Raw genomic sequence first — 26,922 nt, forward strand, 5'->3', positions numbered from 1 at the left:
ACACAGGTCTTTTTTCCATTGAACAAGTTTCAGAAAAGAAAAGTTGTAAATAATTAACCAACAAAAACACAGCTGAGGCTAATAACTCAATTAAACTCAAAGTTTATTCCAAAATTAATTTTTCTTTCATTAACAGCAGTAGGATGTCTTTCAAGATCACCTCTTGTATCTTGAAACAAAATTTCAAAGATGTTACCTAGTCACCTGAAATATATCATCAAATATTACTGAACCTGAAAGTATACAAAGAAAGTCCTTATTTCCTTTGGATGAACAGTTACTATAAAGTCTTCTGAGGTCTCTGTGCTGTTGAAGAATCCTGTAAAACACAAAAGCATTGGTAATTTATTAAAGCAGCTTTACTCAAATGGACATGTTATTCTATCCTATCAGTTTTAACTCATCCCTTCCCTAAAAGCTGGAGTTTGAGCAGATTCTCCTCCCTAAAACTCAAAGGAGTATAGAACCTAAGATGTACCCACTCATAATATTAAAATATATAATTTCACTTCTTTTCATACACTGACTCACACAGAAAATGTACAATGACTCTCCATGCATCTTTTCTTCATCATGAATAAAGAGCAAGCAAGCTCCAAGCTGCAGGTCAAATAGAGCCGTAAACTCTCACCTAGCCCATTCCAAAACCTCTGCAAGCTTTTTACAAGGCACAATATGTATGAAGTGAAAGTAAGGGCATTGTCCAAGCAACTAATGGGAATGAAAAATAAAATGAGGTCACCCACAGCATTGGATCTGAGTGTCAGCCCTAACTTGAATCATATCCATAGAGTCCTCTAAGCTGATTACAGCAGAGATTTTTAACTGCAGCTGTGTTTTTCTGCAGCACAGGCTTAAATTTAGATAAACACAACTCATCAGCATCTGACAAAATCAATCTGTATTACAAGTGTGAATTCATAAAGTAGACACTTCTATCTGGACAAAGAAAACTCCAGAAAGATTCCAAGCTTTTTAACATTTCTAGGCTAAACAAGCTATCAGATAAATACAACAGTCTGGTACTTGCAGGGAATCTTAGCTAAATATTCCTACCTGCAGGCTGTGACAGGTACCAGGTCTGTCATGCGAAACAACAATGCATTTCTAATCTTGCAATTTAAAAAAATATTTTAAAGTAGACTGATCATCAAGCTTTAATTGTCAACAACAATGTGGACACCAACCACCTTATTCCACCTACTTTTGCCTGGATATTGTGCAGTCTTCCATTTCCACCGCTCCAAAGTGTTCACATCCCAGGTGCCTGTGAGGGATCGCTCTTCCACTGCCATCACCGAGCCCAATCCCTTTAGCAAAGACTGTGAGTAAAGAGAACACCAGGGATCAAATGAGGGTTCACAGACAATAGTATCAACTCACCAGCCTAGTACAGAGTAAGACCAGATAGATTTTTCAACTCTAGCATTGGCCTGTTAATTGGAACAGAGACTTTAAAAATCTGCAAGGTCATGCAGCAAAAGGGCAAATACAGATTCACCAGGCTTCAAACTAAAAAGCTGAGGTGCTGAAAGCTTCCTCTGCATTGCACTACAGAGTCTATTAAAAGGGCTGAAACTTTTTACTAAAACAAAGAATCCTACACATTGTTGCCCATGTTTCTGTCATGACAATTAAAATAATAAACTGCTGCCATGGAGTATAAAGTAATCTATTTCCATAGGAAAGATCAAATAAACATGAAACTGAAAAAAGTGAGTACATGATGGAGGTGACAAAATTTGAACAACTCACAGAAATAAATTGTAGAAAAATAATCGTAAAAAAGTTTTCCCTTTAACCCTGTCCAAGATTCATTAATTATAGGTACAATTTTCAATAACTACAGAAGCAACAAAACTGAATCCTACTCTCTGCACTGCAGAGAAGGGGCACTGCAGGAAGTGTTACATTACCAACAGCTCAGCAGAACCATATTTAGCAGATCTTCATGCTGTGCCTATGTGTGAAGTAATGGCTTCATCTGAAGTAATGGCTCCTGTGTTGCACAGCCAGGTAAGAAAAAAAAAGCTCACTTCCCTCTGAGCTAAAGTTCTAGTAATACATTTGTATCCATCTTTGTGTACTTTATAGCACACGGGATGTGGCATTCCAGAACCATTTCTCTCTGGAATAACAGCACCTTACTTGGTGTTCTGTCTTGAAGGGTTAGATTTACCTTTAGATCTACCATCACAGGCTGAGACAGCACAGGATCCTCTCCAACTTCATACAAGTGTCTAATTCTTAGCAGGACACGACTGAAATCTGCATCACCTTGCTTCTGTTCACCTTCAAAAGAGATCAAAATGCATAGATTTTCTTACTTTAAAATTAAAATCTTTAAACTTTTTTTGAAACTTTCAACTCTCATAATTTGAACTTAGTTCCTATTTTTTAACGTTAGCAAGAGGACTAATATCAGGAAATACCCAGCTCCCACTTTGAAAGGAATATCACTAACAGGCATGACAAACAGGAGACATATTTTATTACTTGAGCAGAGAAATAATACAGCACAATTAACTTCCTTGGTTGAGGAATTTAACACTTCGAATAAATAAAAATACTAGCCACAGAAGAGAGAAAAAAAGAAAATCAGCTTATTTAAGTGCAAGATCCAGCCACCTTTTGGAAGGCACCTACCCATGCGGATGCTGCGGACCTGCTCTGCATGATTAGAGCTGTACCTCCACCCTGGAATGCTCAGAGTCTGGAGATGAAGATTAGGTGGCACAGTTACAGGCAAATCATGGACTGAATTCTGCTGATGTTGTCTGGGTAGCTTTGGTTTATCTCCTCCATGCAAAATAAAACAAAACCAACATTAAACATCCATCACACACATAAGCCTGGCTAGGGCACTGTGGAAGGGTAAAGGGCTTTTTTGCTTATTCTAACAAGGCACAGGCAAAGTAAATATATGCTTTCTTCTCCAAGGCCTTCCAAGATACTAAGCAGAAAGCAGCATGATTTTAGCTGCTAGAAAAGTGTATCAGAGCTTTCCATAAAACAAATTTCACTTCAGTTTGAAATTGATATTTCACTACCAGGATTCAGTTTTAGTTGGTAAGGTGAGCAAATATATTTTAAAAAAATAATCCAAAAATGGTCATTAAGGACTCAGCATCCAGGAAGCTGATATATGGTGCACTACCTACCTACTAATTCCCTGTGTGAACATTTTGTTCTCATTAGATGCTTTAAAATTTATTTTCCTCTGCAAGTAGAGATAATTGTATAACAAGAGAAACACTTCATATACTTGGATAATATCCATGTTTGAAATTAATGCAAAGTAATTAGCAGGCTTTAAATCTGTCTCCTAATTCACTATATACTAACTGTGCCTCAAAGGAGGCTTGAAGTCTGCATTTAAAAACTCAACAGCATAAATCAAAGCAACATAAACAAGCCATTCATATGCTAAAGGTAGCATAGGAAGCTGAATAATTACCTGATAATGCTCCAAACATTACCACTGGCCTGTGCTCTAATGCCAGTCCACTTGTCCGATACAAAGTATTGGTGACAGCCTTGGTTCCTAAAATAAGCCAAATGACAGGGCGAACCACTGAAGAGTCATTCAAAGTGAGATTGTTATTCAGGTCATACTCAAGGTTGTTCCATAGTCTCCTGTGTAGCATCACCTGTATTGGGAAAGTAAATGTCACAACAGGAATCAGCCATCAGGCCTTACTTACATTATCAGCAGCCATGAAATTATGCCCACATAGAAAAATAAATAAAAATTTATACTTTACCTCAACTTGTCCATTCCCTTGACTTGATACACCATGAGCTCTTTCTGCAAGCAGCATCAGCCTTGTGGTATCATCTTCAATGTAGGCAGTCTGGACCATAGGGTAATAGTTCTGTAAACACACAGCAAACCATGCAGAGATAATATTAACACAGGAAACGGTAACAGAGAGCAAAGATAAGACACAACTGACTTTGGATTCCACATTTGTGCCTACCCGAGCCACTGTGTTATTCACATATGCCTCAAATGGTCTTTTCTGCATCTGATACCCATTGTTGTCAGTGTAGAGAAGTTGTCTGGTGTTCAAATTCGTGCTTGTTCTTAGAACAGCTTCACGATTTAATTCCAAAGGCCCAACACTGTATTCCTGCTCTATCCTATGGCAAAGCAGCTTCCCATCGTAGCCTTCTGGTACTGAATACAGCCTGGTGTACACTGCATATATATAGTCCTGAGAAGTAACATTGCTATAAAAATGAGAGGAAGGATGCAGAGTTTATAAGGTGGAACACTTGACTGTTATGATAAAACTTGCAAGGCAGTCATGATGTCATCCTACACAGACAACTTTCCTGCACATTTTCTATTTATTTAATGTACAATTATTTTTAATTTCAATTTAACTTTTAAATATACAGATATTCAACCAGAGTAAGCGATATCCTGTAAGTTTCCTTCACATTACAAATGTCAGGAGGATTCCTCATTTGATGACAAAAGCTCTGTTTTTCTCAAAATTAACAATAAATTTAAAAATTATTATGACTCTCTAAGCAACATATTTACATTGTACAGAATACATGCATTTTTTCAATCTGCATGACATCAACTTTGGTGTAAGAATTCCATACTACTTTCCAAAGGTCCTTTTCAAATACAATCCTTGATCAATGCCATGTAAAGCAAAAGACTTCAGCCAAACAACCAGATATAAAAGGGGGTGAAGGGTTTACAGACTGATATAATTTTATCACAGAGAATAGTTAGTTCATCAGGGGTCAGAGTGACCTTATAAAGTATAATTTTCTCCTTTCTCTAATTTGTTTTCAGGATATTCACAGTTATGAAAATGCATCATTACATCCAACTTTCATCCATGTAAGATATAAGCTGCAATATTCATGGAGCTGTACAGAACCAGTTTCTCAACAGAAGTTGCAGTAAAAAATGTACCACAGAGGATCACCCTAAACAATCTCCACATCCCTCCCTCCCTCCTGCAGCAATATGTGCTCCAGAAGTGGGCCCATGTGAGCATCATGAAGTTCAGCACGACCAAGTGCAAGGTCCTGCACCTGTGTCAGGGCAATCCCAAGCACAAACAGGCTGGGCAGAGCAGGGCTGCAGAGCAGCCCTGAGGAGAAGGAATTGGGGGTGTTGGTTAATAAGAAACTCAACATCAGCTGGCAAATGTGTGCTCACAGCCCAGTAACCCCAACCTGTCCTGGGCTGCCTCCACAGCAGCACAGCCAGCAGGTCAAGGGGGGCTTTCTGCCCCTCTGCTTCCCCTTCATGCAACCCCAGCCACAGAAATGCATCCAGCTCTAGGGCCTCAACGTGGGACACACAAGGACCTGCTGGAATGAGCCCAGAGGAGGGCTACAAAGGTGATCAGAGGGCTGAGCATGTCTCCTATGAAGACAGTTTAAGATTGTTCAGCCTGGAGAAGAGAAGGCTCTGGAGAGACCTTGGGGCAGCCTTCCAGTACCTGAAGGGGACTTACAAGAGAGCTGGAGAGGTACTTTTGACAAGGGCATGTAGTGATAGGACAAGGGGAAACGGCTTTTAATTTAAAAAGAGCAGGTTTAGATATGATGTTAGGAATAAATTCCTTGCTCTGAGGGTAGGAAGACACTGTTGCAGAGAAATTGTGGATGCTCCATCCCTGGAAGCTCTGGCTCTGGCCCTGAAGGTTGGATGGGACTTTGAGCAACCTGGTCTAGTGGAAGGTGTCCCTACAGGGGGTTTGGAACTGGCTCTTTACAGTCCTTCTAACACCAACAGTTCTATGATTCTATGATTTACAAGAGGTGCTTCCTCAGCAGTACATTCGGCAGATGTAAGACAGCTCTTTTGTCTAAATCCTAAACAGTACAAATACACAAGAGCTCACTATTTAGAAGCAATTGTACAGAAGTAACCTAATACATATCCAAACATTCCAGTGAAACTGTAATGGTGCTGTACCTGTAGAAATACTGCCGGATCTCTGTCATCAAATTTCCAGACATCACTTCCAACCCCACTGCTTTTGATACTGGAACAGCTGAAGCATTTGGAGCAAATAAGTAGTTATCTGAAATAGGTCCTTTCTTTGTGTCTCCATTTACATGGTACTCAAGGAACTCCTGGGTGAACTGGACAGTCTGGTTAGTCTCCCTGAGAATCCACAGAAGAGTAAAAAATACATAACTTACAAACACATTTTGTACATGATAAATTCAAAGCTGAACAGCAACAGGAATGAGGCTGGAAATGTAAGGACAAAAAACTGGTTCTTCACAATGGGTTCATTTTGTGAGACTGAGTAAATGAGGACAGCAAAGAATTAAAGTGCTTCCCATTAAGATATATGTCAGTTTGTAAGCAAATGGAATTTCTTATAATTTTCTATTTTTGTAGAAGAGAAACATCTTAAGATTAAACATCATCTCATTAAACATCATTGCCTCATTGTTTTGATGCCAGAGCTGTGACAGGATTAAAACTACCCATTTCACAAGAGCACTGCTCCAATGAATAATTAGGTTCATTGAACTTTATAGCTTGGTAAAATCAGCATGATGCAAGTTTCCATGTCCAACACTGGTAACAATACAATCAACAGGATAGCAACATTTGTAATCACTGCCTACTGTATTTCCTCCTCTCTCCACTAAAGCTTACAGTTTAGCTATTCATAATTTATTATCACAATTTTTAGAAAGTCATATGAAAGCAATTTAAGATGCTGCTCTCTGCTACCTGATCTGCCTTTGTCAACTTGCTGTGAAAACAGGAAAAATCACTTAATCTAGCATATAAATTTATACTGCTAAACGTTTTATGTTAATATAGCCACCCACAATTTGTAATAACTGAGGAGACTATCCAAGTGTTTTCTACTACTTCTCTTATGAGGCATTTTTAGTCCAGGGGCAGGATCTAGAAGTTCTAACTGCTGCAGTTGAACATAAAAGGCTTCCCAATTGAAGATCCCAAATTTTTCAACCTTTCCTCCCATTCTGACCTTTGAGGCCTCATTCTTTCCCATTATCCCACTACAAACTTTCTGAAACTCAAGCATTTTGAGCTTGTCTCAAGGCTTGTGAACAAAGTGAATATTGCATTTACCCTGCATGCTGAATTCCAGCTCTTGCTGCCTGCCAGAATAGGATGGAGAAAACTGGAATCTACGTTTATATTTTTGTTCTTCCACACTGTATTTCTCATAGATCTGGAGGCAGTTATGATCTGGAGGCACTCTGAGAAAATACTTACTCCATGGCTCTTAGTTAAGGTCCAGCTATACTTCTAAAGCTGATTTTAGTGATATTGGACAACAAGTTCTTGCTTTAGGAGGCAGAATTATGAACAAAACTGCAAAGGTGAAAGAGATCTAGCCATCACCATGCCAGTGGCAAAGGGATCAAATATTCCATCAGTATATAATAGGTGACAATCTGAACCGGAGCAGGCAAAATGCAGCACAACTGCACTGAACCTGAAGAAATTGGGCCAATTTGCATCAGCTGAGAAAGGCCACCTGAAAACCTCAAATTTCACCTAAATCTTGATAATTCTTGCATTTTTTTTCTACCTGATTAAATGGAAATTCCTTAGTTAAAAGTTTCCTTTCAAACTGTTTTGTAGCTTTCTACCACAGAAAGAGTGATATGGGACTTCCAAAACACTGCTTAGTATAAGTAAGCTCTTACTTTATCACTTAAGACTCATTGTGCAGCCACAGTGTATGTGCTTCTTAGTAATTTTAAATAAAAATGCACATTCATAACCCTCTTTTGTTCTAAAGTACACTGAAACTCTGCTGATATACTGGTTATTACTGTGATGTCATCTCAGACCAACTGCAAAGTTGAACAGGGCAACACAGAATTAGTATGGAATCTTGCCTCTGCTAGTGTTAAGGTGTCCTGTAAAAGAGGGCATGTGAAGTGGGGATAAAAAAAAAATTTAAAGACCATAAAGAACATTTTGTTGAGTCTTGGAATTAAGACACATAATACAAATTTTTGGACTTATTTTTATAAAGTGTTTTTAAAAATCTAAAACGTTATTGAAACAAGCAGGCAATCTCACCTGTCTGTAATGCTGTGCATCAGGTTTGTGTTTTGATCAAACACGATCTGGTAGCAGCTGTTAACCACAGGAAACAACTGCTGCCTTTGCTGCCCTGCACGAGTCAAATCCCTCCGCTTGTACTTGGTTGAGCTCCCAATAAAGGCAGACTGCTTACCATCCAAGGGTTTAATACTGTATTTTCTGTAGCTCAGACCACTTATTGCAACGAGAATATACAGATCATAGGTAGATGGGGATTCCACAGAGCTTTGAACCTGTACATTAGCATACACAAAAATGCTTCATTACTGAAAATTAATTAGCAAGGCAATTACCTTCATGTGTTCTAAGCCCTAAATTATAAAAATTAGCTTCTACTTTAATAAGATTTTAAACATGCCATTCTTATAATTCTAAATTATAATGGAGATCCATGCTGCTTTTAATTGGGAGCCTGGTGAACTTGGATTAAGCTGAGCCTTGCTAGTGAAGCATGACCATGTGCCAACCCAAAGAGACTGATGGTTTCCAGAAAAAGGCAGTGTGCTCTTATGCCATCCCAAGAACAGGAACAGGGGATAGCTGCTGTGCCTCACCACCTGACTACAGTGTGCCTCCATGCATGGTCACAGTCGTCAGCCACAGGTCACAGAAACCATGCAGCTGGCAGAATCTGCTGAGCTATCTGCCATCTCAGGGACAGAGGGGAGCATCTGGGATTGTGTCAGGCCTCTTCAGGCTTTGTGTGCAGGAAGCATTCCTGGAGATTTATTAACCCACTGATGATGATGCATTCTGCTCCTGAGAAGGGCCAGTGCTAGCTCTCACTTGAGGCCACTTTCTTCCCTCCCATGGAACAGCTGGCTGTGTCCTGGAGCTTGGCCATGACAGGATGAAACATCAAATGGCAGCTGACTGACACCAATTTCTAAGACCTACATTTCTTAATTCTCTTCTTCTCCCTCTCCAAGTCACTCTGTCAGTTGTACAAACAGGGCTGTCAATTGTAAGGCAGTGCTTCAACATAAAAGGATTTATTTGAAACAGTGTTTTTTACAGAAAGAAAAATAAGGTAAGAAGAACCAGGTCACAGACAGCAGACATGCAAAGGACAAACCAAACACGCTACAGGAGTAGCAAGTCCTTTTGGAGAGTGAAAAAAGTCTCTCTGTTGAGACAACAGGCAAGTAAAAACAACAGCTGAAGGACAAGTGGGAAAATGCCACTTCCACAGGAGGCAGAATCTAGTTAAAGAAAACTGACAAGCGAGGAAAAAAGTAACAAAAATAAACAAAGTTGAAGTACCTGTGCTGGCACAGAATATCCTAGTTCATCATATACACTCATTGACCCACTGCTGACAGAAACTGTGACAAAGGTAGTGATGTTCCATGCCAGTGGGTTATAGACAACGACATACAGGTCAACGTCTGCAGCACCTTTGTGCAAGCAAACAAAACTTGCAGTCACTACATTATGTATTTTTAAAATATGGTATTAAAATGTATTTAAGAAATCTGCCTAGGTACAGCTATCTTACAAAATTTTAACACAAAACCCTGCAGTAAAACTTCATGATTGAAAACAGGAAAGCATTTTATAGTCCTTCATTAAAACTTCTTCTGCTTTATTCTTCTATTCTCTGCCCAATCAAAAAAGACCATGTATTCAGAAAATGACACCTGAGTTGAATGTAAATGCATCATGTGAAGATAAGCTGCTTACAATCATTGTTATGCAATATTAACTTTATCAGAGTTATACAGAAGATCAAATGAGAAGCCTAATTTAAAAACAGCCCTGTAAAAATCCAAATCGGTCTGTTGCACAGCCCACGGCACTGCTTACATCTGACAGTTTAAAAAGTTTCCAAAGTCAAGATAAAAGGAAGTGTAAAGTCTTTAGAACAGACTTCTTAAAAATACTTTTACATTTTTTACACAAGCTGGCATACGTTATAGCAAGAACATTTCTTGACTCTGACTGTGCTCCTTATCATGTAATGCTCTGCTGCAGAGTAAAGTTACTTTAGTGACTGCTCTGATCAGCACCTCTTCCTCCCCTTGTTCTATACTTGAAGTCTGAATCTGAGAGCCAGGTCTAACATGTGCACTGAGGTAGAGTTCTGTCTAACACCAGCTGAGAAATCCTGGGTCTTATAAGGCAAATATGATTTTCACGGAACTTAGATATACATAATATGTTGTACTGGAGGAAAACATGATATCTTTCATAAGGTAGTTTGAAAATTGGAAAAGCTGTGCAAAAGGTACCTGGTTTTCCTGAGCTTTTAGTGTAAACAGAAGAATAGACCTCTCCATTCTTCTTTGCGTTGTTGATATCGAAGATTATGGAAGCCATTAGCTTCTTTACGTTGAACATTCCATACACCAAGTTATTCATGTACATGTCCCTCACCTTGGGAGACTCTGTGCCTGTTATACCATCGTGGTGCTGGACCTTGTATTGAGAAGTAATTTGAAAAGTGCAACAGGATGACAACTTCAGGTTTGCATTTGTATTAACGTAATAGTCAACTAAACTTCTGACACACAACTCAAAACAAGAAGGGATGGCAGCTATATTCAGAGGGAAAAACCAACAAGTTACCAAAGCCAAGAATGGAGCAAATATACTGTAACAAGACAGGTTTTTCACTTAATACTTAGATTTGGTCATTACCTTATCAGACAAAATAATTATTGACAGCAAAAGCATGAGGCCGACAAATGGTTAATGATACAAGGTTAATCACAGCTGCTGAACTTTGAAGAAACAAATCTGTCCTTCCTGTTCTAACTAGCAGAAGTAGAGATTATCAGTAGTTTTCAATTAGTTCAATTTTTCTTTGGTTTTTATTTACTTTTAAGAACAATTTTGTAAATAACAAAACTAACACTAAGAAAAGGAATTTCATATGCAAAGTTTGAAACCACATACTCTCACCAGTTGAAGAAAACATTTACCAGTAACCATGATGTATGGTTAAGGGGCTGAAGTCATGTTTCAAGGCAGTTTTTTGAAAAATTGCTTTATTTTTACTTATGACTTGCAAAAGGGGCAAAATTATTTCCAAAAATATAAAAGCAATTTTGACACACTCCAGGTGAAATGCTCATGCAAACTTTTCATTTGGAAAATAAACATTTTCATTCAAAGTAGAAAATAAATCAATCTTTACCTCTGAAACTGCCCATCTAAGACTCTGAAGTTGCTTTAAGGCTTTACATTTGCAAATAGAACCTTCTGGGTGTTTCTGGACATACTGTGTGAAAAAGGACTCTCCAGCATAAAGCAGTGAACTTGCTCTCCTTGCAATTCCTTTTAATGTGCTCCGAGAAGTATAAAACCCAGTCCATGCTTGGAATGGCTCTGTTTAGAGTGGAATAGATCCAATACATCAAAATACCACTTAATTTATTCTTCTTCTACTACTACTACTGTTCAGCTCCTTACATGAATCCTACTGGGGATTTATACAGCAGCCAGCAAGTAGAAAGGTCATAAAGCCTACAAAGAAACTCAGCCAGGAACATGCATTTTGTAAAGCTATCATCTCTCCTACAGGCCTAGTAACATGCAAGTTTGATACAAAGCCAGTACCAACCAAGTTAACCTGTGTTTATGGAAATTTCTTCCTTGTGGATCTGCACAAAATAATTTTCGAAGTTTCACTGAACCATATATTATAATTAGTTGTTAGTAAATCTTTGGTAATTGCTTGATACACACACCCTAAATTTCAACCTTTCAGTCAAAGGGATTTAGCTTAAATTTAATTTCTTCAAACTGGAGTAGAAATAGTGATGTGATGACTTCAAACTACTGCAGCACCTCAAACTACATCAAAAGATGCCCTCAAGTGGTTACAAGAAAGTATTTCAACATTCTGTTTGTGTTAGTGTTTCAGTAGCCTACAGAATGAACTGGGAACACAATTTGTTTTTAAAACCTTCAAAACTCTCCTTAGGGGTGGGAGTACGTGTTTGTTGTTTTGTTTTTTGTTTTGTTTCTTGTTTGTTTGTTTGGGGGCAATTTCTTTTAAAATACATTAGTGATAAATAGGTTTTCCAAAAAGAAGTTGCAGAAAGTGTTTTCCCAAGAGCATACATGCAAATATAATAATCTGCTATCAGCCCAAGATCAAAGGCAACAGTTAGAAAATAGGATATTTTGCTCAAAAACCTCCAGGATAAATTATTTTTGGACCAAAAGGTGCTGGAAGTTTCAATAGAATCAATTCAATTTTAGCTTTAAATGTTACAAGCAGAAGCACCATACATACGTATCAGCACAGGACAATGAAAGCAGGGTAGAAGGAAATGCTTATCTGGGACTTAAAACTTGAGTTTCCATATATCATAAGTGACACTGAGCTGAATAAGTGACTCACAAAAAAAGGGCATAGCAAGAATAAGAGAGGATTAATCATCAAGAAGCAAAACAGCATGTGGGAGAAAGTGCACTAAAATCTATACTGCAATTGCAAGGCACAGAAAGTCATTCGGGGGAAAAAACTACATCTCTGTGTGGGCACCCACTTGGAATACTGAAGGTGCTGCTATTATGCAAGCCAATAGCAATTGAATCCTGCAGGACAATTATGCCAAAAGATAAAGGAAAGAGGCCAGATGTAAAAAGATATTAGTGGTTAGAACTGGCAATGCTTTTATCAGTAAGTTGTTAGGTATGATCCCTGGAGGGAGGTGAGGGAGTCAGGGATCAGTCCATGCCACGATTCACAGGAAGCAATGGTTATTTTTATTCATTGAAAAGTTAACAGACACATTACAGAACAGCCTGAAATATATGTACACAGCCAAAAAATGTGATGAAGCAGTGGTAGCTACAATTACAAAGAAAGGTGTTTTAATGAAATGAATGGTATTTTAATAATAAAACAGGCAATAAAATAAATTAATGAGTTTAGAAATTGAGAAATTGGCTGTGTCTTCTCTCGGCATACTTTGATATGAGGTCTAAAAGGGTAAATTTATTGGGGAAAAGAATTAAAGGGATGCTGGGTATGGCATGATGTTTTTTGTCTTTTTCTAGTACTTTTCATCTCTGCTTAAAAAGCTAAGTCAGTGCAGCATGTAAGATGCAAGTAAGCAACAAGGAGCAGCAAAGAATTTCTCTAACACTGTATTACAAAATTTCAGAAATACTGACCATATTTTTACTTGTTTAGACTTCAATTGTAAGAGAATTCTTTCCCACCTCAGAATTTCAAAGTGTTTTCTTTAATGAAAAAGGCAAGACTTTCTCCTACAGAAGACTTTAGGGGTTCATCTACATTACTATTTTGTTTGGATCAGGTCATCCTTACCTAGTATGCTTTGCTTTATAGAAAAGATTGGATTTGGAGCTCACTAACTGGATTCCTGATGGATGCAACAAACATTAATGGGTATTCAAGTCTATATGACCAGATTATATATTTCCTGCAATTACTTAAGAGTGTGGACACCAAATCCTCAACATCAGCTGTTTCACTGTGAGAACCCCCATCCCACTGTAGTAACACAGAACTACCCCAAGAGCTTTCAGATTGTCTCAGCCCCTTGGCTACCTGTAGCTTCTCCAAACATTCATACATCACTCCACATCACATCTTCCACCTCTGGTCTAAGCTATGTATAATCCAGTTCTTTTAAACAGTAAAAATGGGACATTGTTCTATTTGGCCACACTCACTTTTTTTTTACACAATTAAGTTGGGATCAACTCATCTGTTGATGACACCTCATAGAGTGAACAAATCTTATCAGAAGGCATTTTTCTTCTTTATTGCTCATTTTCCCTTATTAAAATTTTACATATGCACATTTGAGGCCGACATTAGGTGGCTGTGAACTTAATTACCTGTTGAATATGGAAGAAAGTCTTGAGAGTCCCGAATTTCCCATGTAAGATTCCTGCTATAAACTGCTTGGAAGTATTCACTGACAGTGGCGTACTGGACAGTCACTCCAAACTCAGCAGAATGCTTGTTAATGTAATCCACCAACAGGTCCATGTTAGAGTACTGAACAGATGCATTAAAGAACTGCTTGTCACAGCCCTGAAATTCCAAATGCAGAACAGCCAAATCACTTTGGGTCACATAATTAAGGAGGATAATTTTTTGTTTATGTTCCATTGGTGCATAATTTCTAGTTTATGTTCCATGGGTATTTCTTTTGATTTTGACTGCCCATATAACTGGTATTACTTACAAAACTATCAAGACTAGGCAGGGTTACCTGCACAGATTGTCTGTAATCATGAAAATATAATGAAAAAGCATGAGTTTTAGAACTACTCTCTATTTCTTTACATACGATTATCACAAGCACAGAAACCCATAAGTTTTCTTACATTACTGCAAAACTGTGGGTTTGCATCTAGATGTTAGGGATTTATCTGTACAATTAAAAATTTCTCCCCATTCCAGCACAATTTTCACTATAGCACAACTACAGAGTGTTATATTCTACTTCTTATTTTCTACAAAAATAATAAATTCAATATTAGCAAGTGTCATAAACAAAGGAGAAAAACGAATTGGTGACTCATCAGTCAGAAAAAGTTTTTCTTTGTAACAACAGACATTGTGGTGAAATAGCCCATAAAGAACACACATAATCCTTTAATATTGTAATTACGAGACCTACAGCATCCATCAAAATTAGAAACCAGACTGTACATTCAGTTTAGGCAAAGTTATTATTTCCTAAGGACTTGAAAATAGCAAGAGCACATCAGTGCTATGTGTACGTGTAGGATGTAATTAACACAGCATTTGCTGAAGAAAGTGTTCGGGTGACCAAGCTGGGATAAAGTTTGCTTATGGTTCTATCTAAAATACAAAGAAAATGATTATACCTCTGTTAGGAAAGACCATGTATACCTTCTTTCCTATAATGCTATAATTTTGTTAACACCGAGTTTTGTTGAGCTAAGCAGTTAAAAAAGGAGATAATTTAAATAGAAAAAGCAAGGGGTAAAAAAGGAAGCAATACTGTAATATATAGTTATGCAATAGGTTATCTTTACAGCTTTGTCACTTTTTTCCTATCTTGAATAGGGTGGAAGACTTGATAGACAACTGGCAGGCTATACAAGGAAATTTTATATTATACTAGTCAGTCATTTGGACCACAATTATTAGAAAAACATTTCATGCCATGTGGTTTGTACCAGCGTTTCTGCAGCACTTACTGCAGCAAGAACCATCCACTTGCACTCTGGTGTGTAGCTGTCTCTTGTAAAGCAAACACTGACCAGGCACTTACCCATGGCCACAAGACCTCCCCTGTCCGGAACCAGGCTGCTCTCTCCTTGATGTTTGCCACCATGGTTTGTGCATACAGGTGGAGGTTAGCATCTGTAACAGGGAGACTCATGTTTGGATAAACACCATCTTTTGGTGGATCTGGGAAAGTTGCAAATCCATTCCAAAAAAATCCCGACCTGAGTAGAAGCAGAAAGCAGTAAGCTGTGAACGGGATTTACTCAGCTGGGAAAAACACATCAAAAGGTGCTGGTATAAAAATGGGAATAAGAGGCAAAAAAAAGAAATAAATTTATATTCGTTACTACTATTTAGGTTTAAGTATTTATTTGGGGGTGGAGGTATGGGGAAGAGTCTCCAATTTTCTTTCAACACTGTGTAACTTTTCAAGTCCCTGCTGCTTGCTGGCACAGAACAAAGAAACCATAGGACAAACCAGCAAGCTTTGTAACAATGAGGATGATCTCCCAAGTAGACTTGATTTTCAAAGAGTGTTTTACTGGATAAGCCAGTAAGCAAAATAATTTTTTCAAAAGTTATTAAATTTCTTCACAAAATAAACGGCAATTTTTTGTTGCTTTAGTTTATACATGGACAATAGATACAATCTCAGCTCAAGATAATGCTGAAAATCTCCCATAGAAAATCAATTAGCAATAGCCAAGTCCCTACTGAGCCTCCTGGAGCTTTCAAATCTTCCAGGCAGAGAAAATAGACCCAGTCCTGCTTTGGATATTTTCTATTTACAGTAATTAATTTGCTTCACATTTTTATTCTATTTTTTTAAATAAGGACTGACATTGTAAATCACTGTATTATAAGTAGATGAAAGCCTCCTGGTGTAAGAAAGCAAATCTGTAAATATTTAGAGGTATTTTTAATGCTTGTCAGTACCAAGTGTCACTTCTGAGAATTCAACTGTTAGGTAGTGAGCAAACTTCATTTATTATGGTGGAAAGCTAATAATCCTTACTCAGATCTACAGAGTCTAGACATCTCCTTGACCTACCACAGGTCAAGAGAAAGCAGTAGGATACTTTTGAAAGAAAACAGTCAAAGAAAATGCTTAAACCCCAATAATATAAACCCTCAGAAGTGACCAATATTTCTTCATATTTGGGAAATCTTTGGACCTGTTTGAAAAAGGTAAATGTGATGGAGTACAGTAGCTGTACTGATCCATAACATGGGTGAAGATCTCCTGTCTTGCAGATAAAGAAGGAGAGCCCTGCCACACAAACTGAAGCTTCTGAAAAACAAACAAACAAAAAGTAAGAAACCATTACCCTTTATGACATTCACAGAAGTACATAATTAACAACTTAAGAATTCAGAGTTCCCATCTTCCCTTCCACCACTTCTAATACTTGCAAGTGGTTTTTCTGAAGATCCAGTGCCAATGGTACCCCAGGCAAGGTCCCACACTATATACAGGAGGCCACATCAGGGCCTCTTTCCATCAGAATTGATGCAGAATGAGAGGAGGCAGCATGCTGCCAGCACACTAAAATCCAGAGATAAGCCTGGCTTATCACACCCATTATACCTGGGTTGTTTCAATGGAAGCTGAACACCTATAAGCTAGAAAAGATCCAGATGTAGCCTGACTGGGAGTGGAAATCAATGTTTAACTGATGTTAATGTTTAAATTCTACTGATGTAGAATTTTACTGTTTTGGAAGCCTTCAGACTGTTGAGGATCAGAAAAAAACCAACTAGCCAGGCAAAGATCAAAAGGTCATAAAAGATTTTAACAAAAAGGAAGAAATGCAAATCATTGTAAACACAAGGTGGTGGGTCCAGGCTTCACTAAATTCAACATGTCTTCTTCAGAGACACGTGAGTTTTACCCAAGATTCATAAAAACTGCCTAGTGCCCAGAACACAGTGGTGAAAACCCCTTATTTTCACATAATGTAGTGAGTAAAACTCATGACAGATCAGAGTCCAACACAGTGATATGAAAAGCATTTATTGTGTACGGGACACTGTGCAAGAGAAGGCAGAACAGGAAAGAAAACCTGAATTCAGCAAAACCATGACTAGCTGCCACTTTAACTGTATCATTAATTTTACAGGCACAAATAAATGTTCCGAGCCTGACAACACTGTGCCCAAAGGTTACACTTTAAAACTGCTCACATAAAGCAAGATTCTCAGGGAAAGCTAGAACTCCTAGATGTCTCTGCTTCAAACACTCCTAATTCAGTGTCCATTTAGACTTGCCCATTTGCCCACATTTTTTGTCTTCTTCAGGCTAGACTGCATTTTATCACTGACCACAAGTCATGAAGACATTAACTGACCATATAACACAGATTTAATATGTGCTCACCTCATGCCACCAGAATGTCCCATTTAAACAAGAAATACCTACATTTTCTTGCCCAGATGACAGAGATTCTTATCTTAATGTCATGGTTTAGATTACTGTAAGTAGAGGCCAGCAATGGTTTCATTCCTAAGGGTATTTTTACCTTGTTTTTCTGCATGTCAGCCTTCAGATCATAGTCAATGCGAGAAATAAGATGAGCATTGAAACCAGCCAGAGCAAAAAGAGTTGGTGTTGTAGCTGAAGCTCCAAAAGGATCAACATGCCAAGAAAACTGAGGCCTGAAGCCAAAAGTTTCATACAAAAACCCATGACCTTCTGCAAGGCAAAATTTGTTTAGGTTAGGAACACTTCTAAAACTTAATTTCATAAGTTTCACTGGTATATTGTGATACAGGTAAGCACTTGAAGGATAACTTCTTGTTGCTGTTTGCCAAAGCATTCAAAGGTTTGGGAATTTAATGATTCAAACCAAATAGTTTCATACTGATAGTGTTTATATTGTTATGCCAAGTGTAACTTCCTAACATTATACAAGACTATAACAAAAAGAAATTATTATTAGAGACAGGTCTCAGAAAAAGTACATAGCAACAGACTAGGTTAAGGCTAATACCCAGGTTGGAATCTGCATGAAAACAACAACCTGGAGTTTAGTTTAAGTTTGCTTAAAAAACATAAAACCCATTCTCAGAAAATTTTAGTCTCATATTAATGGCAAAGGGACAGGGAATATCCACTAAACAAAACTAGCATGAATATGATTATCAGTCATATGAAAAGAAAAAGCCAAAGGTTAATAGTGAACTTGATACTTGATGTTATTTACAACTAATGTTACTAATATAGAAATGAGTTTGAAGAAAGAAACCCCCAAACTGGGAAAGCCCAGACAATAGCATGAACCCAGAAAAATCATTTGAATCAAAGTAAAACTATCAGGAAAGCAGCAGGTTTTATCTGGAGCTCAGGTATATTGCACTTGGATACTCATCATTAAAAAAAAAAAAAAAAAAAAGAAGAAGAAAAAAAAGAAAAAAACCTGCAGATCATTATTTCCTAGTTACAGAATTATGCTCAGAACTATCTGAAAATACATTCATATCTTCTCTGGAATAACTTTATTTCAAATTTTAATATCACATTGGAGTAAGTGAGGCTTCAAGCCTCTCTTCACTTCATCTTCCCCATGGTTAATGTCTTCCTTAGCTAAAATATTCACAATGTGTTTCAGTATTTTGATAGAGACATATTTGAAACAGGGTTTTCTAGGCTCCTCCAAAACACTGGAATTCAGGACAGACAAGAGAAGACATAAAATCTAGACCACAAATGTCTGCAGTGGCTTTGTTGTCTCAACTACAACTCCACACAGTCAATTTTCTTTTATGTACTCAAAGTGAATAGAGGGTTCAAGACAAACAAATGAGAATTTTAAAAATATGTTAATACTTTTGTTCCTGTTTATTATCTACTAAACTTGATTTTTTTTTAAAATAAAGGTTATGTTTACACAGAACAAAATGTTAAATTAGAAATAATATGTTTTTTCAGCTAACTACAATGAATAGAAAAGCTGTGGTTAACAAAAGAACTCTTCAACCATTTTAGTAATGTATTTGGAGAAGTCCTAAGTACAGTGCTCTAAGCCCATAAAGCAGTCTTTAAACATGGGAGTAAGATAAGAGAAAAAAAAAGTTTATGTCTCCTGCTCCTCTTGACCAGAGTGTACCGAGGTACAGAAGCAGATGCTAATCCTGTGCTCCTGATAAACACTGACAAGAAAGAACAAGGCCACTGGTACTGGGCAGTCAGATGCAGAAAATAACAGAAGTGTTTTCTGTCCCTTTACTGGCCTATGTAGAAGCACAGGCAGAGTTTCCATCAGCCATGGCAGCTGGTGCTAACACATCCCCTCCCTCGTGGCATAAAGCAGACATCTCTAGCACAGTGGTGGCATCAGTTATCCTTTTTCTGTTTGCACTGACCAATCCAAACAAACCCATGTACTACACGACTCTTTAAACCACCAGATGGACAGGTGTAACATACAAATGTTAGAAGATTAAAATGGCAAACAGTGCATCTCTTGGAAATATGCACCTCTTTCTAAGGGAAAATGATAATGATTACAAATGGGGGTTTCTTCATCAAGGAAGTCTTTCAACTAATTTTAGCTGACCTCAGTGATATTCCCTGTGCCCCATTCTGCAGAAGACCTTGCTTAAACAACTTCCCTGCACTTTGAATTGCTACCAGGTATTTTCTTGAGGAGTGTTTCATACCCTCAATTTCACCGTAACTATCTCCCCAGGGACTTTGCTCTCAAACACACACACACACACACACACACACACACACACACAAAAAAGGCTTCTGCTCCAAGCAAGTTTATACCTGACAAACCAGCTTTTGGTAACCTTTGTGCCTACTGTCAAAACTAATGGGTTTTGTTTAAGCAACGATTTTTATGTGAATAACACACTAGCCAGTAAAAAAATAAGAAATGCTTTAATTAGCTCTTAAGAAGTCAGAAATTAATAGCAATTTTGGAGTGGAAAAAAACGAAAACCAAACAAAACCTCCAAGGTCATTACAATGAAAAATAAAAGTTAAATGCAAATATGCATACCCGTCAACTGTAAAATCTGATCATCAATTAGTGTCACAGCCTCATCATGCATCACTTGCCCTCCAATGACAAATTCCAGTTGTCCCTCCTGAAGCAAATGATGGACCTATGATATTAAAAGACACAGAACAAAAGCATCATTTCAGTCTTATCCAGGAAGGTTGCAAATTCATTTGATATCACAGCACATTACCTAGACACAGCATTTGTCAAGAAGGCATCTAGGACAAAAAGTGAGATAAAAGTGAGATACAGGGCTGTCTGTACTGAGGCTATCTAGAAGAGAATGACAGAGAAAAAAAAGTATTTCAATGTGCTGCACAGTGCACTGATTTATCCAGCTTACACTGAAACCTGGTAACAGGAACAAAGGATGCCAGGTAGACACTGACCTTTTGGTGTTTCTCAGTAGTGCTGTTATTGTGCCTTTTTATACTGTCTGAACACCAGACACTGCACTGGCAGCAGCCTGTAATCCTGCCTCAAGACATCTAGGGCTGGATTAAAACAGAAGATAGTAATGCTTCTCCCAAAATCTTCCTGCTGCATCCAGCTTGGCTTAGGGAAGGCACTTGGTGGCTGGATGAGGGAGCAATATGCAATTCCTTGCAAGCAGTTATGGAGCCCCAGGCAAGCAGTAATATATGCAGACTCCCAGGATTTTAGCTGGAAACTAGATCTGTGGGATTCAGGAGAGAGACAGACAGAGCCATCCCACCATGGTCACAAACATCTCTCTTCTACACCCTATGCATCTATCTTGCCTTTGGGGCACAGAAAAGTTGCTCAACTTGTGACTGACAGAATGCTTTATTAAGAAATAGTTATTCTACAGGTTTGCCTGCCTGAATAACCCACTGCTAACCTTAATGTCTGCTCTTTTTCCTAGTTTAAAAAATGTATATATATTACAACCTGCCCTGGTGCTGGCTTTTTTTTGGGGGGGGGGGAGGGGGGAGGGGTTGGGTTGCTTTTTCTTGGGGGGCAAGGGGGAGTTTAATTTCAGCTCCTAGAAACAACAGGTATGCTGACAAGTACAGCCTTCTGCAAATGCTGGATGAAGTGGGGAGGTGGGGTTTGGAGGGAGGAAGGAAGTCTATGTCCCTTTCTAAAAGTGTTAGGAGTCTTCTGGTTTTATTTTAGTTACTTCAGAAATTCAGAGATATCTCAAACTTCCTATAATTAAAGTTTATACGTATTCTAACCCTCAACATATTTTTTTTAAATCTGTCATGTAGGATGCCATTTTTAGAGCTATTATGTTTATTTTCCCAGGAACCTTCAGTGTCTACTCAGATAGGATGCCAGATTGTCAATTTTGATTATAATCATTTCTCTCCTTCACAATGTTGTGAAAACGCTTCAGGGCTCAGCATTCCTAAATTAGTTCCAGCCGACTGTGGTGACTGATTAGCATGCTGGGAGACCAGATAACTGATATCTGGTGTCAGCACAGAACTGGCCCTGACCTACATGAAAAAAATCTGTAATTATTATTCTCCATTTGGACGGATGTCCAAAATACACCTCTGATCCAAACCTGGGGCCACAGAATTGTTTTTTTAATGTAAGTTTTGTGTAACCATTGAGAGGCTGGAAACACAAGAAAAATAATTCAAGCAATTTAAGTAATGTCCAATCTTCTGTCTCCCCAAAAAAATAAAAGAAAACAGTATCTGTAAAGACAAGCACTTTTTCTGATCAGAAGAAAAAGGAAGGAGGAATGAAGGAAACAGAAGCAGTAGTACTATAAGCACCAGGATGCTATAGTGTTAGAACGTTATCTGTGATCCTTGGGACCATACTACCATCAACTCACACCTACAAACCAGACAGAAGTGGCTACACATCTTTCTTTCCCATAGTTAAAGCACCCAGACATCAACCCACAGTAAGGAGGTAGGAAGGGTTCACACAAGAAAATTCAGTGTAAATAACATGCTAAGAACAACAAGGTTCCCATCTGGCTGAATACTGCTGCAGTACATATCACCCTTACATATTTTCTTGTTTGGAAGAGGTTTTACAGCAAATTCTGTGAGCCAGACAGAAGTTTGATAGGAGGATCCATGTCTACTCCTGAAAGAATTTTCTAACAAAGTCACTGACATAGAAACCAAGAAAGAAAGAAGGATAAATAATAGAAAACTGCAACTGTCTGTTCCAATAAGCACCTTGTTTGTCTTTGGTGACCAATGAGTAAAGTGTGAATTTATGAGTTTTGTAAGATGTATAAAAAGCATGCATACTATAATAAAAACAATTTGAAGCCTTCTGAAAATGGAGTGTGTTGCTGTGTATTGTGACCGTCTCAACTGTAACACCCAGGCTGTACCTTTTACTAGTTTTTAATGCTATTGTTCCAATACAAAGCAGACACTTCAAAACAAACTAGAATTACATCCTGTATTCCAAGTAAACCACTAAATGACAAAAAAAAAAAAAAAAAAGGAAAATTAAAACCAGAGTGCCTATGCCACAGAAAATCATTAATGCTAGAGCTCAAGTGGAAAAAGCAGGGCAGTAACCAGAGTGACCTAATTTCAGGGACCAATATTTGTGACCTGCTAATGTTAAAAACAGATAATTTATCTGGAAATTGGAGTTTCAACGTTAGACACACAGGTTTAAGAGAAATTTAGTTATAAACATTTTAATTTTGAGAGAAGAAATTATAAAATAACTAGAGAACTGGCTATACAATGCATAAAAGCAACAATTACAAATAATTAGGCTAAGAAACTAAAGCCTGAATCATAGGTACTAAATTTTGCACTACCAAGGTCAAACATGATGCACATTATTCTTCTGGATTCCACACAATAGCAGTAATAGATACTAGAAACATGGGCCTTGACTTTGCATTTGAGTTATATCAGCAGAACATACTTGAAATAAGATCAGCTTACCTTTGAGAGTTGGAGGACTTTCTTATCCTTCTATGAAGCAGTTCCTATGCTATTTTCATCCCCACTTACAGTACAGTTTTCTAATTTAACAAATCTACAAGAAAATTGTCCTACAAAAGGCAACTATGTGCCCCCACAAAAACTGCAAACTGCCTAAACCCAGCAAAATCTCTCCTGCAAAGATCAGCTGTGCACAGGTTGTTATTTGAATTTGGAACATAACGGAAGATTCAGAATAGTGAAGAACTATGTGAAAAAAAAACAGACAAGGTGTGTTTTTTGCACATCCAAAACTTTAAACAAACTGAAATGTAAACAACTGTTATCCGGACCTGGTAACAAAACAGACCATGGAGTTCTAAGTACCCATGGGAAGTTGCACCACCCATGGGAAGTTGCACCTGCACACCCTTTGGTTTTAGGATCCAAAATAAACAACCAGCTGCTAGCCTGTCAGTCTTTGATTCAGCATGTTTGTTTCATTTCAGAGGAAAGAAGAAGTGACAAATAAAACTCCACAATCACTGCCATTAAATGTAGTCACTGCTGTACTATGTGTGCTTACACAAGGCAGGTTTTTGAGCAGTACTTAACAGGAAAGAACAAAAAGTTCCATCTTGTGAGCAGTGATAGGTGTCAGATGTTTTAATGGATATTGGTGCGGCCGTTTCAGGTTCACCCACATCTTAAAAGTAGCATGCCCCCAGATAAGCAAGTTGCCAACAAAACAAGAAGTGTAAAAAATCTTCAGTGCAAAGGTTACTACCTCCTACTGCTCTAATCTATAGCTGGGGTTTAACCTCTTGCAATTGCCTTTAGAGTTAAGGTCCTTTAAGTACTAGATTTAGAGGCAGCTTACACTAGACCTGGGTAAAAAGCAAATGGTGCAGTACTTTGCCCCCATTTATCCCCTGAAAAGAGTGAGAATTCTTTGTTAGTAGGAAGCATGGCTCTAGTGCAATTTACCTGCTGCTTCTGTGTATCTGTGGCTACCATATCCCACCAGAGTCGAAAGAATTCCTGCTCCACCGCAATAAATTTGCGCTGTTTTCCTTTCATTAGCTCTTCTATAACGGTAGTGTAGACATTTGCTGCATAAGCGTGCATACTTTCCTGAAAGGAAAAAAAAGGCAAATAAGCTCTGTTTTATCTAAATTAAAAGGGCTGTTTTAAGCACTCATTGGGCTTGAAAAGAGGGATACCAAAAAACTCACATTTGTTGCATGCTTCCTTTGTACCCTAAGAAAGATTGAGATCTGTCTACATACAGCCTTTGGCCCTTCTGCTTCAGAAAACATCTTCCTGACTGGGGACCTGACTAGATCAAGGTGCAGCTTCTCCCAAGACCAGCACCAATATAGGCTTTCTTTTATACATCCTCAGAACAGCTTATCCCATTCCTCACTCCTCACCTTAAATCACTGATGCCATGAATGATAATATTGTGCACCAACATAGTTAAAGGCCCACATGCACACTTCATTCTCCCATTCCAGCCCTTGTTTTGACGGCCTGAATTACCAGAATTGCTCCTTCAGACTGAGTATGATGCTGTGCTGTGCATTACCAGTACAATGCAGTGATGCACCTACTGCAAATTATACTATTATGAAAAATAACTCCATTTTGCTTGATGTTTTAGAAGAGAGTAAAACCAAGCTGGTAAACGAATCTTAGAATGAGTTCAACTGTTGACACAGAACGTGTGAGATTTTATGCATCTACCCTATCTTGCTCCTAGAACTACCTCTATTCCAGAATGAGGCCTATGGACTTTTATTGCAATGCAAATATGACAGCTGTGCCCATCAAATAATCTACCACAGTGTTATATCCTATGACATGGTATCAAATTAACAACACCATGTTAATTTTGAAGTTGTGCACACAAAGAGATACCTTTTGCACACTTACCTCGACCAGAACAACTTTTGTTGACCAGATCCAGTCTGCCATCTTTTACTTAATTTTAAAGGGATTGAGAATGTCTAAAGACAACAGCCAACATCCTAGAATTTTCTCAGATGTCTGTCTTTCCTTGTAACAAAGTTATCTGCATGTTATTGGACAGTTATTCTACACTAACCATATAACACTTATCTAGTTAAACTACTGGTACTTAAGAACACTCACCACAAAATGTACATCCTAAAGTGGTTGACACACACATCTCTCCCAATTGAAAAAACAATGGACATATGTAAAACATGAATGCAGAGCTTCAATTTAGGTAAATTTCCTACATGAAAATTACCATTTGAAACAAGGAGATGAGGTAATCCAAATCAGAAATTAACTTTTCCTAGCCCCTTGCTTTCCAAAACACAAACACACCTTTGTAAAAATGCTCATACCACTAGAAAAAGAAAAACATTTGAGTGTTGGAGGAATGGCTTTATGTAAATAATTTCTTCCTCAATTGTTTTCCCATTGGTTCATAAGAGCTTTTTGAAATCCAGATTATTAGATACTTAAAACAATGTGAAATTTTAACTAAGGATTTGAAGTTTCAGGTTTGTGCTCTCTTATGCAATTTCCAAGTATGAGTTTGAAGTATTAGAGAAGAAATTAATTAATCTTTCCTAAAAAGGGGAGACAAAATACATGCACAGCAGAAATAGTGGGTGAGACGCTAGCTCTTTTTTATTAGTTAGGCCTAATGCCATTTCAATCTAGTGAGTAAAGTATTCGCAGCATCTTTCACACAAATGAAAACAATTCATAGTAACAAAGAAGAATTCAGGATTAGGATATTGACTAACAAATGTAAAAGGTATCAGGCCCCACCTGACTAATTTTGCTCTTCATTTCATGTATTTAGCAAAAATTAGTTTGCTACTGTACTTCAGAGGCTAGGCTCCAACCTCACCCCAGCCATCGAGGACCTGGGATCTTGCTCTCCTCTCTTAAGAAATGACAGAAGGTTTCCCTGGGGTTTTGGCTTTGTAACAAGATAAACATAAAGACCATGAAAATCTGCCACATAAGCAAAGCTCCATCACACAGAATTAAGCCTTTCCTTAGAAAAAACCCCATCAGGAGTATCCTGCTGAACACAGGCACACACAAACCCACAGCTCAAGGGCAGGGCTCCTAGGCTGAGCACGCCTCCTCCGACGGAGGATCCCGAAACACCGGGGGATGGCGGACACACCAGGCCGGACACGGCGCAGGAGCTGCACGGGCCAAGATCTGCGCCTGCCTCCGCCGGCGGCGCGCCCCGGGAGCCGGCGGCGCGCCCCGGGAGCCGGCGGCGCGCCCCGGGAGCCGGCGGCGCGCCCCGGGAGCCGGCGGCGCGCCCCGGGAGCCGGCGGCGCGCCCCGGGAGCCGGCGGCGCGCCCCGGGAGCCGGCGGCGCGCCCGGCCCCGTTACACGGCTCCGGGCAGCCCTGCCTGCGGGCTCAGCCCCGGCCGCAGCCATCCTCCCCCGCCCGTGCGGCGCCCCCGCCGACCTGCACCGTGTAAATCCAGCCGACGTCCATGTGGCTGTGGGCCACCACGAAGGCGCGCAGCTCGCCGCCGGCCCGCGGCAGGAGGGCGAGCAGCGGGAGCAGCGGGAGCAGCGGGATGCGCGGGGCAGCCATGGCCGCTGCGGCGCTCCCGCCGCACTTCCGCGTCCCGCGGCACCGCCTCCCCGCCCGGAATCAAATAAATAAATAAAAGAAGGGGCAGGAGTCTCCTGGGGAGCGGGAGGCTCCGAGGCCCGAGGGGTGACTCCGCCCGCGCC

The 26,922-nt window shown here is 39.0% G+C and overlaps 1 protein-coding gene across 2 annotated transcripts; it reads right to left on the minus strand.

Moving 5' to 3' along the window:
• Positions 1-86: 86 nt before the first annotated feature.
• MAN2B2 (mannosidase alpha class 2B member 2) lies at positions 87-26,820 on the minus strand. Of its 2 annotated transcripts, none has more exons than XM_085577652.1 (19): positions 26,648-26,820; positions 24,163-24,309; positions 20,288-20,393; positions 17,801-17,973; positions 16,457-16,572; positions 15,325-15,502; positions 13,913-14,111; positions 11,229-11,419; positions 10,321-10,507; positions 9,353-9,486; positions 8,066-8,322; positions 5,954-6,145; positions 3,981-4,233; positions 3,765-3,875; positions 3,458-3,650; positions 2,647-2,796; positions 2,180-2,292; positions 1,205-1,322; positions 87-319 (listed from the first exon to the last, which is right to left on the minus strand). In XM_085577652.1, exons 1-19 carry the CDS (start codon positions 26,777-26,779, stop codon positions 225-227), a joined length of 3,045 nt encoding a protein of 1,014 aa, XP_085433778.1. In that variant the 5' UTR covers positions 26,780-26,820; the 3' UTR covers positions 87-224. The 2 variants fall into 2 exon arrangements, with proteins under 2 accessions (XP_085433778.1, XP_021406359.1); XM_021550684.4 differs by having other exon boundaries at positions 2,647-2,799.
• Between the last annotated feature and the right edge of the window lie 102 nt (positions 26,821-26,922).

This window comes from Lonchura striata, chromosome 4 (genome assembly GCF_050655825.1).
Source record: "Lonchura striata isolate lonStrDom1 chromosome 4, ASM5065582v1, whole genome shotgun sequence".
NCBI classification, from domain to species: Eukaryota; Metazoa; Chordata; class Aves; order Passeriformes; family Estrildidae; genus Lonchura; species Lonchura striata.